At 48.7% G+C, this 14368-nt stretch overlaps 7 protein-coding genes across 7 annotated transcripts; 6 read left to right on the top strand and 1 right to left on the bottom strand.

The window, feature by feature from the left end:
- Positions 1-273: 273 nt before the first annotated feature.
- On the bottom strand, positions 274-1179 carry GIQ15_00906 (uncharacterized protein; the record flags this gene model as incomplete). The annotated part of the gene is made up of 1 exon (XM_033548323.1): positions 274-1179. One exon carries the CDS (start codon positions 1177-1179, stop codon positions 274-276), a length of 906 nt encoding a protein of 301 aa, XP_033409274.1.
- Positions 1180-2395: 1216 nt separating this feature from the next.
- Positions 2396-2924, top strand: GIQ15_00905 (uncharacterized protein; the record flags this gene model as incomplete). Its single annotated transcript, XM_033548322.1, has 4 exons — positions 2396-2467; positions 2527-2600; positions 2653-2709; positions 2768-2924. 4 exons carry the CDS (start codon positions 2396-2398, stop codon positions 2922-2924), a joined length of 360 nt encoding a protein of 119 aa, XP_033409273.1.
- Positions 2925-4737: 1813 nt separating this feature from the next.
- GIQ15_00904 (secretory phospholipase A2) lies at positions 4738-5190 on the top strand (the record flags this gene model as incomplete). The annotated part of the gene is made up of 1 exon (XM_033548321.1): positions 4738-5190. One exon carries the CDS (start codon positions 4738-4740, stop codon positions 5188-5190), a length of 453 nt encoding a protein of 150 aa, XP_033409272.1.
- A 486-nt stretch (positions 5191-5676) lies between these two features.
- GIQ15_00903 (C2HC5 finger protein) lies at positions 5677-7269 on the top strand (the record flags this gene model as incomplete). The annotated part of the gene is made up of 1 exon (XM_033548320.1): positions 5677-7269. The coding sequence occupies one exon, from the start codon at positions 5677-5679 to the stop codon at positions 7267-7269; it is 1593 nt and encodes a 530-aa protein (XP_033409271.1).
- Positions 7270-8267: 998 nt separating this feature from the next.
- GIQ15_00902 (glucokinase) lies at positions 8268-9817 on the top strand (the record flags this gene model as incomplete). Its single annotated transcript, XM_033548319.1, has 2 exons — positions 8268-8508; positions 8676-9817. The coding sequence occupies 2 exons, from the start codon at positions 8268-8270 to the stop codon at positions 9815-9817; spliced, it is 1383 nt and encodes a 460-aa protein (XP_033409270.1).
- Positions 9818-10237: 420 nt separating this feature from the next.
- Positions 10238-11047, top strand: GIQ15_00901 (peroxisomal matrix protein; the record flags this gene model as incomplete). The annotated part of the gene is made up of 5 exons (XM_033548318.1): positions 10238-10287; positions 10377-10489; positions 10564-10727; positions 10809-10952; positions 11012-11047. 5 exons carry the CDS (start codon positions 10238-10240, stop codon positions 11045-11047), a joined length of 507 nt encoding a protein of 168 aa, XP_033409269.1.
- A 407-nt stretch (positions 11048-11454) lies between these two features.
- On the top strand, positions 11455-14200 carry GIQ15_00900 (uncharacterized protein; the record flags this gene model as incomplete). The annotated part of the gene is made up of 2 exons (XM_033548317.1): positions 11455-11781; positions 11846-14200. 2 exons carry the CDS (start codon positions 11455-11457, stop codon positions 14198-14200), a joined length of 2682 nt encoding a protein of 893 aa, XP_033409268.1.
- Positions 14201-14368: the final 168 nt, after the last annotated feature.

The raw sequence follows: 14368 nt of genomic DNA, 5'->3' as shown, positions 1-14368 counted from the left end.
CCGGTACGGAGTATAACGAGTATAACGTAGCTACTCATAAACAGAGTACATCCCCCTACCATTAGCCTACTTTAGTTAGCCTCATGTTAGAGGCTCCTGCCAAGAATATTTAACTGTCTCGACATATTCTTATTCTTCGGAATCCAAGCTTGCTCACCTAGGTTTGAAGAGATAAAACAACCCTTAGTCAGCCCGGTAGTAGGTCTCGTGTAGTGGTTTGCCATTTGGTTGGAGATTTATAAAACACAAGATTTCTAACTCGTTAGTGAGCGCCTAGCGAGCCTTAAACCCACTGCTCTCTTTCAAATACGTCGCAAAATTCCGTAGGCCCGCATATGACTCTCGTACCGTTGGGATATCGACCTGGTACCCAACCGTTGCTAACCATGCCATCATCTCTCTCGCATCCTTTATCAGGAATCTTATCATTGACCCCACAAAGCTATACGTCTGAGGCATATCATATCCCATGGTCTCCTTGAACACGGCACAGGCCTCCTTAAAAGTAAGCTCATCGCCTGCAATCGACACTGTTTGCCCCTTGTATTTTTCCGGCTCTAGCAGCGCTAGGGCACCAAAGTGGCCAATATCTTTCACAGATACCATTTGCAACGGCTTGTCTCCGAGGCCTGCCCACATACTTGCAAAAGCTTTGCCGTTGAGATCCGGGGATATGTTTTCTATGTATGCCGCTGGTTGAAGAATTGTCCAAGTCACTCCGCTCTTGCTAGCCTTCTCTTTCAGGTACTGCTCAATGCGATACTTCGCAGCAAAATGACCAACTTGGGTAGGTAGGATATTCGATGCAGCTGGCCCACCACGATCGATAGAGGTGTATACTATGTGTTTTACACCATGTGCGATACTCGCGTCAATAGTGGGTAAGGCTTGCTCTTCTTCAGCACCGGGTTCAAAAGGTACGGCGACGCTGGCTAGAAAGACGCTGTCCACAGAGCCGGCCTTGGAAAATATGCCGGTGGGATTAACTGTCTCGCTTTGGACGAGGGTAACATTGGGTTTCGAAGCTATGTGCTTTGCTCTTGCCGAGTCTATGTTGCGCGTCACTGCGAGAAGTTCTATCGGTGTTGATGCGCCGGATGACCGCGAGAGAAGAGAATCGAGAACAGCACCGCCTTGCTTGCCTGTCGCGCCGGTAATAAGCAGTCTTCGTGTTGCCATTTCACCAAAGGCCTATCCGGAGATATATGGGGAAGAGAACAATTTCTCAATAGTAGGTATAATTAAAGAAGTCAAAAGGAGCATGCCATCTCAGTCTCACCCTTGTAGACTCATAGAGTCTATGCCACCATTTAAAGAGATCTCGGTCCAGAAAGCGGGCATTGCGACACTCCGACACCGATAGCTTTTACCTCCTATCGGTGAAAAATAAGAGTTAAAAGTCCAGGACGGTTGAACTATGGATGTTGCTATTTTTAATATTAGGGGCATTCCGATCTTTGCCCTCAATATTTCAACACTCTGAACTTCCTAATCAAGTATCAGTAAGCGCCGCTAATAGGATATAATATTCGACGGGGTAGCTATTAAGTAGCTTAGGCTCACCAGCCAGGCCTTTACTAGATAATAAATAAATGATGGCATTTTAAGAATAACATCTTAGGGGATCATGACTTAAATCACGGTAACGCCGCGGCGTAAATAAGGGACATCACATGACACGCCAGTTACTATAGAGCCCACTTACAACACTGCAAACGCAGAAGAACAACATTTTTTACCATTACTATAAGATACCTTACGGTTTGACCGAAGAAGGTCCTTACAGTGATATCTAATATGGCAAAGAATAAAAAAAAAATACCTACTACTACCTCTAAATATGACCAAACTTACGGCGATTCAGCTTGCTTACAAGTACTCCGTCATTATGATGAACCATGAATCCCGCCAAAAGGCAAACAAGAAGACCTATATATGAGTCCTCACCTGTTGTGAAGAAGATCAACCGTCTCAACAAAAGCAGAAAAGAGGCACCGACTTAATTTTGAGATTCTCCATCGATCAGAGCTTGACCTTCGTCCATGGCTTTGGATGACCATATCTGAGCTCTATCAAGGGTGGATAATAAACGATGACTACTGAAGCGCAAAAAGCGGTCATCCTCGTGGTTCGTTGAGGCCTCAGCGGCGGCTTGACGGTAAGGCTATACCGTTGAAAGAGGCGCGATCATCCCTCAAGCTAGTAGTAACTAGTTATTGCGATGATCATCATCGTATATTCAGTTATTACCAAAAGCAAACGAGAGGAAGCCCGTCTTTTTGCATAAATACCATGGCACTCCCTGCCGATATTAATCTTTCCTTTCTCCAATATCGTCCCAAATCAACTTCCCTTAACTAGACCATTTTCTAAAACCCACTAAACGGTCTCAACTATGCGTCTTCTACACTTGCTTGTTGCTGTTCTGCCGCTGGCCTATGCGCTCCCAGCTGAATCATCCGACTATGTGCGTTTGTTCAGCTGTATATCAACGTCTTAATGGGTTTAGCTAACATATAGTTCCAGGACAGTATTCTGAAAGATGCGGCTGGTAACACTGTCCGTGTACCTAGATACAAGTGTACCCGCCCTGAGGGATTGTAAGTGGAAGAATGACATGCTTTAGTGTGGAATGCTACTAAAAAATTTTAGGAGTGAAATTCAATCTATTAAATTGAGCCCATTGATTCGTTACTGTTATCTGTACAGGTATGCTAAGCCAAAGCTCATTTGGAACTTCTGGTAAGCTGATACTAACTTGACACAGCGATGCGGAATGTACAAATGGAAAGATTGTCGAAGTTGTGCGAGAGAGTACCGATCAAGTGAAGCGCCCGGAGGCGGGCTCAATCAGCTGCAGGGTCGCACCCAAGTCCAAGCCTGGCAAAAGTTTCAAGAACCTCAAGGGCAAGGGCAGGAGCTAGGGCGTAGACAAGCGCATAGGTCAACATGATTAGTTTGTTTATTCTATCCAAGCACAGAGAACTCTTGTCCCTATTCGATAAGGAACGGTACAATACATAGCCCAGAAATACAAGAGGCTGCCAAAGAATGTACTTTAATTGAGCCCAATTACTCAAATAATCCCTTGGAATAACAGCATATTGTGTTGCGTGATGGTCGGCAGGTTTTGTACACAGCGGTTGACACCTAACAAACGTTCCTTATGTTTAAAAAGTTATAGATCTTGTAGGTTTGGTATAGGATGATACATTTCGCATTGCGACTATATATTGACTTGCAAATAGACCATCTCTGGGTCTCAATCTAGTATAATGTTATATAAAAAGAGACATCTCCCCCATTTTCTACCATTTTATCATCATATGATCAATGGTTGGGTAGATAGATAAAAGTCCAGCCACTTTCTTCTATTAGCCAATAGGATATATCTACATTCATAGAAGGGGGGACCTAACTAATGAACGAACAGCTCAGAAGCCATGGCTGGAAAAGATAATCATGCAACCCCAGAGTTGCGTATTAAGCGGTTATGAAGAATGCCGCTCAACTAGCTTGCCCCCCTCTTTTCTCCAGATCGTCGCCCTCGCATTATCTTTAGGGTTGTTATGCTACTATATGTACAATATCGCCGGTAACTTGTCCCCCCGTGTATGGACGGCACGTTCTGCTACAACGCCATAAACCTAGATATTTGGTCGTCTCAGCTAGCCTTAATAGAGAGGTATTTCCCTCTGCCTTTCGGAGACAGCCTTGCATGTTTTTGTCCTTACCCTGTAAGGGGAGATCTTCTCATATCACTGCCCGTGCATATCTAAGGACTAGACAACAGGGTAGGGAAGTTTAACTAACTAATCAGCCTAGCGGCGGCTGGGGCTTGTGCTAGAAATTCTGGATTGTGAATGCGAGTTTGAAACCTTGCCTATTTTATTCGACATTCCTTCCTTATCATTATCTTGTTGATCAGTATGAATGATTTTCGATATCCGTTGGGCCTTTGAATGGCAGATATATGGCTTGTCGCTTTGAGGCCGTAGAGAACGGCTTCGTATATTGGTACCGCACCAGGGGATGTACGATGTGAAGGGCGGAGAGCTCCGCTGGATGCCCAGAGGAAAGCCAAGGCCAGAATAAGTCATATGGGATACGAATACAGGCCTACGGGAACAATGTAACATGACAGACCTCCAAGGCAGCTCTCGGCATGAAGACCAGACCTACTCTGTAGTGTGGGGTTGGGCTAGAGATGAAGCACATTGCAGGCGGAAAGGTGTTCGGGGATCGACGTTGGCTTGTCTGCCCTCCTCAAGCCCCACCCTCGTTTTATATACAACTATGAATAGCATTGTGTTCGCTCGAGATTTCCTTTTTCCTTTTCCATCCAATCCTACCGCAGGGCTGGAAGGCATGTTTGGTGAACTTGAGTTTCGGGAGGCATATGAATACGAGCAGAAGGAGATCTCATGGATTTGGTTGGTTCTCACCTGCTGGACCCGACTTTGGGGATCTCCATTCTTGCCTTATTTCCGGATAGCTCGAAATTATGTACATGAATGAAGTACGAATGGTAGTATCCGCTGGATACGGAGGCAATTATCGCTATACGGAGGTGCAGGAAAGGGACCAGCCTTGATGCATCACGTTCGATCAGTTTGGTAGAAGATATGGATATAAATATGCACATGTCCGTCGAGAAAATGCTCCCTTTTAATCATCCTCTTCACACCCGGCAAAGATACCCACTGTACATACAAAACCAAACAATTACATCTCATCATGAAGTTCAGCGCTCTCCTCCTCTTGGGCATCAGCTCTTTGGCCGCGGCTGCCCCACGCCCAGCAACCACTGCCTGCGACTGCGGCGCTGCTGTCACTGACCGCCTGCTGTTCAGCACCACCATCTCGGCCTTCCAAACCGCTCGCAACACCCAAAACCCACCATGCTGCGACTGGAGCTCCGACAACTGCTCTAGCTCCCCAGATATGCCACGAGGATATAACTTCGTCCCATCTTGCCAGCGCCACGACTACGGATACCGCAACGGAAAGAGACTCAATCGCTTCACTGAGGACTACCGCAAGAAGGTTGATGACAACTTCAAGTCTGATTTGTACAACTACTGCAACCAGTTCTCCGGCCTCGAGAGCTGGAAGGGAGTTGAGTGCCGCCGCTATGCCGACATCTACTATTTCGCCGTCCGCGAGTGTGGTGATGGAGACTGCCTTTAAAGGGTATCATCTGAGGCTCGAGTTGGCGTGGAAAAAGGGGACCTGACTCTGCTGGGAGAGTTATCATGAGGGAATAGGGGTCATCATGATATTGTTATGTACATAGCCCATCAATAATGCAAACTATTTAATGTCTTACCTACCTCTGATCTTGCAAGACCACGGAGAACTCGTCGACGTTGTTCCTAGAAGTTGACTTGTTTACTCCTTATATACTTCGCTGAAGGAAAACGCCTTGACCAGCTTCTACTTTTATTAAGGTTTGGCCCGAGCTGGCCTTGGCAGAGCTAGTCCATTTCCAGAATATAGGGATTATCATATGTCCGAAAGAGAGTTTATCATGTTAGTCATCGCGATTTCCACTTGAAGATAAGAAGACAAGAGAGAAGGCGAAGAGGAAAGCGAGGAACTTATACTTACAATAGCTGAGTCTGGATTTCTGCTTGCTTATACATACTTCTATCACTTCATATATCGATTCAGGCTATGTCCGGCTCCCCGCTCGAAGCTTGGGCAGTCCCCCGACTTGCTAAACTCCTCCCGCTTGACGATGAATCACTTAAACAAGTTATCACATATTCCTCTTCTCTCTCCAAAGACGAAAGCGCAGAACATTTGCGAAATCTTTTAGACGACTCGCCCGCAGCACTAGAGTTTATATCTGCATTTAATTCCCGGCGTGGCCAACAGGAAAGACAGGGTGGTAATGGTGGGACAAACACGAACAGCACGGGTAGTAGAGGTGGCCAAATACCAAAGAAAAAGGCCGATACGAAATCGCAGAGGGGTCCGTTAAATCCGCCTTCTACAGCGAGGCGGCCGGAGGGATATGGGAATACAAGCGGTGGATATGTCAAGTCACAGAAGGAGGAGAATTATATGGCCGGCAGCAGCTCTGGCGGGAAGAGTACCTTGAATAACGCATCGCCAGCTTCATCGCCGAGAAATCAATCACCTGCACCCGCACAGTCAAAGAGTAGATTGCCGCCATCTGCCACGGGCCCGATGATATCGGAGTACCTACCCAACGTCCGATCGAAGAAAGCTCCAAAGAATTTCGGCAACACCACGCCGGTGGCCCCATCATCATCCAGCAATACTTCACAGAAGAAACCCGGCCGGTCAACCCCTACTACAACCACGACAAATAACATAGCGGATATCACGTCAGCAATCGCAGCATTAGAAGTTTTATCCACAAATTCTGCAGGAACCCAACAGCGCAAATGTAATTGCGACACATCCATCCATCCTCTCTTCACACCGGCGCCAAACTGCACCTCATGCGGCAAGATAATATGTGCTCTAGAAGGTATACAACCATGTTCGTTCTGCGGCGCACCGATCCTCTCCAATGACGAGGTAGAAGACATGATCCGGGAACTACGATCCGAGCGAGGAAACGAGAAAATGCGTGCTCATAATGATAGCTTCCGCCGGGATGACCATGTCCCGTCTACACCACGAACAAACACCGAAAGTAGCACCAAGTTAAATGCTGCAAAGGCTCACCGGGACAAGCTTCTCTCTTTTCAAGCGCACAATACGCAGAGAACTCGGATTCTAGATGAGGCGGCCGATTTCGATATACCAACCTCATCTTCTACGCAATGGATGACTCCGGCACAGAGAGCGTTGGCACTGAAAAAGCAACAACGGATGCTGCGCGAACTGGAAGAGCAGTCAAAGCCAGAGTGGGAGAAGAAGAGCGTCGTTATGAGTCTAGAGGTAAAGAGAGGCAAGATCGTCCGGACCTATGATAGATCAGAGCAGCCAAAGTTGCAAGAAGCCGATGGAGATGCTGATGCCGAAGAGGCGGCCGCCAACGCTACCGAATCCCCCGAACTCTCTGTTGGGAAGGGGACTTTCTCCAACAACCCTTTGTTGAAGGGTGCTGGTTTGGTCAGACCTACCTGGAAACTAGCTGGAGAAGACGGTAACGAGCTCCCGGTGCGGAGAAGGGAACAGAAGCAGACCTGGAGACGCGTCCAGGATGATAACGATGACAACGAGCAGTGGATTCTTGATGGCGGCTTGCATGGATATGACAAGGAATCAGAGCCGGCGCAGTGTGCGTAAAGTGCAGGTGGATCCACCAGCCTACATCCATTCGACAGACTTGTAATCCTTTTTTACAGCCGAAGGGGTTCGTTATATCTCCCTTTTAGCATAATATCAGCACGGAGTAGACATCGCACCGTGCAGCAGTAAGCTTAAAAAACTTATGTGGGTCTCGATGTTAGTCCAAGTGCGGCTTGACGATATCGTGGAGCGATTTAATCATCCTCCTCCACCCTGGAAAATGTAACCAACTTCGATTACTTTTGCAACGTCACACTCTTCTCCTACCCTGAAGCTGGACGAACTGAGGTGTTTCCACGGCATCCACAGCACCGGAGGCCCTTCTTAGTCGCTATACGATCACTTGCAGGACGACAATTGATTAGCGAACGGGTCCATCTATTGGCTGGCAACCGCAGCGGACAGGACGTTTAGCTTCTGTTCATCGGAGTCGTAGCCAATCCCTCGCCTCTCGCCGACTGATCTCACCTTGGGATTCCACGGATCAGTTCCGGGTCCGCCAACCCTGAATCTGGGCTGATACTCTTATGACTGCCGGCGACCTCCACAGCGCGGACACCCTTCACATGAATCAGGTTTCTGGGCTTCGCGAGACATGCCAGTCGTCAGTTTTGCTCTCCACCTATACAAAGGCCTTGTTTTAACCTGCATATAGCTCCAAAGCGGCCGTTACTGGGGGCCGTCTCCCCGCAGAGAAGAAACCCGCGATATATTCACACCTTAGCATCTCGCTTCGCTATTTTGTCCTTCCAGTAATACTTATAATAATACATTTAATCGTCACATCTATCCCCATTTCGCCCGGAGACGGTCCGAGCCTACCCCGCGCATCGTTCCTCTCTTCATCGTCGCCCTTGCTTTTCTTTCTCGCCTCACGCCACAACACCGGGTCAAATATATCAACCCCGCCGAAATACCTACGGCAGTGGTGTGAAAGCCCGTACCTTCAGGGCCTACTCGATCCAGAGCAGATATTTTCCATTTGTCCTTCCAAGATGGCTTCAGCGGTGTTAGATGAGGCTAAGCGAATTGCTGCGGGGTTTGAGTACCCCCCCGAGGAGCTCAATAAGGGAGTGGATGAGTTTATAAGTGAGATGGATATCGGGTTGACCAGTGATGGAGCCGGGTTAAGCCAGATTCCGTCTTATATCACCGCTATGCCCGATGGCACTGAGAAGGTGCGGTATCTCCGCTTTCGTCTACAGGAAAGGCGTGTTGATGCTAATAAGATATACGGTAATTACAGGGTGTATATTTGGCAGTAGACCTTGGTGGCACCAACCTTAGGGTCTGCTCCGTCGACTTGCATGGAGACTCGACCCATTCGTTGACACAGTTAAAAGCAGCGATTCCGAGAGAGCTAATGGTTGCTAAGCACGGGGCTGAGCTATTTAATTTCCTAGCAAAGCAGATCGAGACATTTCTACGTGAGCACCATTCAGAGCAGTTCAGCTCTCATGTCGAGAAAAGACAATCTGGCGAGGTGAAGGAAGCATATACGGAAGAGCAGGTGTTCGATCTCGGGTTCACCTTTAGTTTTCCCGTTACGCAGCATGGAATCAATAGAGGCGAACTCTATCGTTGGACAAAGGGGTTCGACATTCCAGAAGTGGTTGGAAAGGATATCTGCAAGCTGCTACAAACTGCAATCGACGAGCTCAAACTGCCCGTTCGGGTTTCGGCACTCGTCAACGATACCGTGGGGACATTGATGGCTCGATCGTATAGTTCTCCTGGAAAATCAAAGACACTTATAGGCGCCATTTTCGGGACCGGGACCAACGGAGCATACGTTGAGAAGATGCCTCGGGTCACGAAGATGGACAAGTGCAGCAGTGATGCATATAATAAATCGTCTCCGGTGATGGTGATTAACGCCGAGTGGGGCAGCTTTGACAATGCTCTCAAGGTGCTGCCGAACACGGAATTTGATATACAGCTTGACAACGAGACCGTCAACCCTGGGATCCAGATGTTCGAGAAGCGGATCTCAGGAATGTTCCTGGGGGAAATCCTCCGCCTTGCCATCCTGTCCATGGTGGAGAATCCGTCCGTAAGCCTGTTCGGCAGCCCGGCCACCATCGACAAGAACTCGATCCTGTATCAGGCCTGGGCGATCGATTCCAGCATATTGAGTATCGTTGAAGCAGATAACTCTGACGACCTACAGACCACAAAGGAGCAGCTAAAGACAGAGCTAAACGTGACAGACGTCAGTATCAGCGACTGCCGAGCCGTCAAAGTACTAGCACACTCTATCGGCAAGCGTGCGGCGAGACTGGGTGCAATGGCACTTGGCGCCATTGTCATTTCCAGCGGCAGGCTGGCGACAGAGGACGTGATCGATATCGGCGTCGACGGCAGCCTGATCGAACACTATCCGGGTTTCGAGGCATGGATCCGGGAAGCGTTTCGCGAGATACGGGCCATCGGACCGGCAGGGGAGAAGAAGATTCGGATCGGGATCGCGAAAGATGGCAGCGGTGTAGGAGCAGCGTTGGGGGCCCTGGTGGCCAAGAAAGCATCCCAAACGCTACAAGGTTAGAAGTGTTTTATCTACCTGATCGTCGTGGTCCTGGTCATGGTTGCGTGTCATATCAGGGCAGGTCAATATGTCAATGTCTTCAAGTTACGGGGGTTTATGAATTCGATTGAATAGGGCATATGTCATCAACTCCTCCGTGGAACAGCCTAGCCTCTCCATCACCACCTCCTTTTGTATACAAGTATCAGCCAGGGCCTGGCATCGTATGATGATATGATATGTAGGATGATGTTCTCCCACGGCCGGCAACGGGAGGCGGCATGTTATGTCATCACGGCGGTGGTGGGGCAGGTCGCATCATCATCGCGGGACAGATAAATAGCAGCCGCCGTCCTCCTACTATCTCAATTCCATCATCTCTGCCACATCCAGCATCGAACCCTCATATTCAATTACATCTAAGCTGTATATCTCTTCAACATGTCTGCCTTGAACGCCGGAGACTCCTTCCCAGCCGATGTCACCTTCGGGTATGTCTCCTATGCATTATCTATGCAGTAACCTTGCAACCGATGGCATTGTAACATGTATTGCCGGACTAACCATGGCTGTTCGATAGGTACATCCCATGGACTGACGAGAAGAAGGAATTCACCACCTGTGGTGCTCCTCAAACCTACGAGGCCTCCAAGCTCTGGGCTGACAAGAAGGTCGTCCTCGTTTCCGTCCCAGGTACGGTCTCACCATTCCACTTCTAGCGTTATAGGATGGGCATTGTGATTGCTGCTAACGCGGTCGTGGAATAGGTGCCTTCACCCCAACCTGCTCCGCAAACCATCTCCCCAGCTACATTGCCAGCCTACCTGCCTTGAAGCAGAAGGGTGTCGATGTTGTTGCTTTCATTGCCTTCAACGACCCCTTCGTCATGAGCGCCTGGGGTAAGGCCAACGGTGTTACTGGTGATGACATTGTAAGCTCTCCCTCCCTGAATCTTTACCTCTGACTTGATGGCGGCAGTGACTGATTGTATCCGTCTTTGAACTGTATATAGCTCTTCCTCAGTGACATCGGCTCCAAGTTCTCCAAGTCCTTGGGATGGACCATCCACGATGACCGTACCGCCCGTTACGCCATGATCATTGACCACGGAAAGGTTACCTATGCCGAGAAGGAGCCCGCTCCACCGGCCGTCACCGTAAGTTCATTTGCAACCTTCTCCTAGGGTGTATCACCAACTAACGGTGTCTCCTTTAGGTTTCCGGTGTCGATGCTGTCCTCCCCAAGTTGTGATTCCCCCCAATAGAAGTATAGAGGTGGCTAGGTCCCTGCCATGGGGAAGCGGTGAAGGCTAGATTTGAATTAGGAGTACTGGCTTCCATAGACCAGCGTACCTAGATTAGAAACATGTCAACGATATCAATGATTCTTCAAACATATGTCCATCCTCCGCCAAGGAGTGACCCTCTCCCTCTCAATTGATGTAGCTTGACTCTTGATTTAATCGTTTAAGGGGTGGTAAAGTAGTAAATATGCAGCTTTTATAGTCCTGCTTAGGTAATCTACGGTCCTAAACTCAATCTTATCAAGATAAGTACGCGCTAGTCCAAATACGGAAGCCTCACGCATTTTCTCGACTTCGCGGATATAAAAAAAAACATTGAACTCGTTGGTTAGCTCAATCTCCCATACTTAGAGGCATGGCCTCAAACGGACCGAACAAGCGCAAAGGCGCAGGGGATCCATCATCATCTATACACCGTAAGCGAGTCAAGATACAGGATGCCCGCACTCTGGCTGTACAGAGCTCCGACACGGCCCTCTCGAAGACCGGGGAGCTCGACGTCGCGGCCTTCGTAGCTGCTCGACAGTTCGAAGTTCGTGCTCTGGAAGCGGGAATTAGGAAATCGAAACATGCTTCCATGACACGCGCCTTTCAACAGGTACCCAAGAACCTCAGGCGGAGAACGGCGAGTCATAATGTGAAGCGTGTACCGCGGCGATTACGAGCTCGAGCGAAACGGGAGGTATGTTTCCCCGTCATATAACCATGTGTATCTTGAGCTATGCTTATGAGTTATTGCTATGTAGATGATTGAAGATAATACACCTACTGTCACCGCGCGACGAAGGAAACCTACCGAGCTAATGCGACTTCGACTCGAAAGTGCTCGTCGACTTCAGGGTCTCAATGCTCACTCAAAGGCGAAAAGACAAGCTGCATCAAAGGCCAAAGCGGAAGAGTCCCCCCATGTTGCTGGTCATAGCGTCGAAGTTGCTCCTCGAGTCCCAAAAATTAAGAAAAATAAGCTCTCTTGCCCTCAGAAGCCACCGTCTAAATTCAGAAAACGCCAAATCTGCAAGGCTTGGTTGCCGACTCATATGTTTCATGCTAAACGAGCACATATTACTGAACCCAAGGAACCACTATGGAGATTTGCGATCCCATTGACACCTACGGAAAAATGTTATCGGTCAACCCATCGCACTAGCGGAGCTAGAGGGGCAATCGCATGGGACATGAGCTATATGTCGACTATCAGCCTTGAAGGAACAGATGCCAGTCTTGAAAGTCTGCTACGAGCTCTAGGTGTGGATGGCCAGAATGCATGGGGGAACAGTGGGAGAAAATGGAGGAATGGGGTAAGGAGCTTGCACGCTTGGGTGTTCGAACGGGATGGTCAAAAACATCCAATTGCCCCTGTTTGGTTCATCTGGTGCCCTGCCCAGCAGCCTGAAGATACAGAGATGGTAGATGCAGACAGCGTGCCAAGTAGGCGGGAAAAGAGAAAGATATCAAAACGACGAATGTTCCTTCGTGTTCACCCGTCTGCTTTCTTGCAGCTCTGGGAACAGCTCTTGAAACTATCTAAAATGCAAAAGCCCCAGGTTATGGTTGAAGACCTTCGTTTCGAGATAGGGAGCATAGAAATCTCAGGGCCAGGTGCCACTGAGGCGCTGCTAGGTGCTTTAAACCCTGCTCTCCCTGGCGGGGTTGAGGAGTGGGCTGAGGGCTCACCCGAACGTACGTGGCAGTCACTGGCCGGGTTGACGAACGCAGCATCATTACCTCAAAACGCGCTGCTTGCATTCAACGTTACCGATCCGCGCCTTCGTTTCCCACCCAAACCCATCAAAATTCCCAAGTCAGAAGAAAGCCATAATAGGCTAATGGAAATATTATCTTCATGGAAACCTGATTCAACACAGACATCACCCCCAGACCTATTCTCGCTGCCCGCTCGACGCAAGGCTTGTTGGCAGCTACCCTCACAAAAGGCAATCAACAGAAGGAAGTCCCAGGGTGGCCCTGGAGAGAATGTTCCTCTTATGCCAGGGGACCCCAAGATCCCCGTAATCCTTCTTGCAGCCAATAATGCCTCTAAAAACTCCAACTCCCAATGTTCTTGGACGGTTCTACTTCCGTGGAAATGCGTTGTCCCAGTGTGGTATTATTTAATGTACTACCCGCTTTCTTCTGGAGGAAATGCACGTTTTGGTGGCATTCAGGAGCAAAAGCAGCTTGCCTTTGAGTCCAATGCGCCATGGTTTCCGGGAGATTTCCCAGCAACCAAGGCTGGGTGGGAATGGGAAACCCGCGAACGGCAGCGAGAGAAGGAGGCGTGGGAGCGTAAACCAAAAGCAAAGAGGGCTGCATATGACAGTGTCAATCTTAGGACGGGCAAGAAGGGAGAAATTGGCCAAGGTTGGGCTTGTGATTGGGAGCGCCTGGTCTTAGGACCTGATTCACTAAGCAATGGCGAGGAAAGAGTCACGGAAGTGAAGCCGGAGAAGCAGAAGAAGAAGCAGAAGAAAAAGAAGGGAGGAAAGCAAACTGGCGAAATTAAACCGAACACCGGTGATCAGCAACCAGACGACCCTGAAAAGACCAAGTTGGCCCCTATACCGCCTATAGCTCTCCGCCAACTTGATCCATCGATGGCTTCGACAATCCTCTCCCACAAGGGCAAGCCTGACCAGCTCCCCGCCCCAATAGAGGCTTTATTAAAAACTCCTACTCTTGCAACCGTTATTATAACTCTATTAAACCGAGGCACGCCTACCCAACGTTCACGAATATACCGTCTCCCTACATCAGACCCTAGCCTTCGGGAAAAATGGCTCTCCTTGTTAGATGATCATAAACAGTCATCTGGGAAGGCAAAGGCTATCTCTAAGTCATCGGTGAACCTACCAATGCCACATGAAGATGACCTGCTAGGTTTCGTGACCTCAGGGAACTTTAATCTCAGTGCAGGGAAAGGAACAGGAATAGGCTCAATATTGGTTAACAAGTTATTCCCCTTCTCGCCCACCAATGACCGTAACATATCTTCAGATGGAGAAGTGGGAAAACGGCTCGGAGAGCTTAACTTAATGAAAGTATGCATTATTCGAGCGGCCGGGGAGAACGTTGGAAGATTAGGGCGGTGGGAAGCTGCTTAAAGCAGCTTCCCCGGCGCTTTTTGTATATATACGCTTTAGAAAACTTGATACTGAAGAATGCAGCAGTTTATAGACTTCTCTTATTTCCACTGCTCTTGCTATGGTACACATGCTAAGAAAGCTCTCTAATAATGACGTTACAGTAGTGTTTTTTCTTTAAAACTTGAA

The sequence above is a fragment of the Arthroderma uncinatum genome (genome assembly GCF_011692745.1).
Source record: "Arthroderma uncinatum strain CBS 119779 chromosome Unknown scaffold1, whole genome shotgun sequence".
Taxonomy (NCBI): domain Eukaryota; kingdom Fungi; phylum Ascomycota; class Eurotiomycetes; order Onygenales; family Arthrodermataceae; genus Arthroderma; species Arthroderma uncinatum.
Note: the sequence above shows the minus strand (reverse complement) of the source record. Positions and strands in the feature narration are given on the sequence as shown.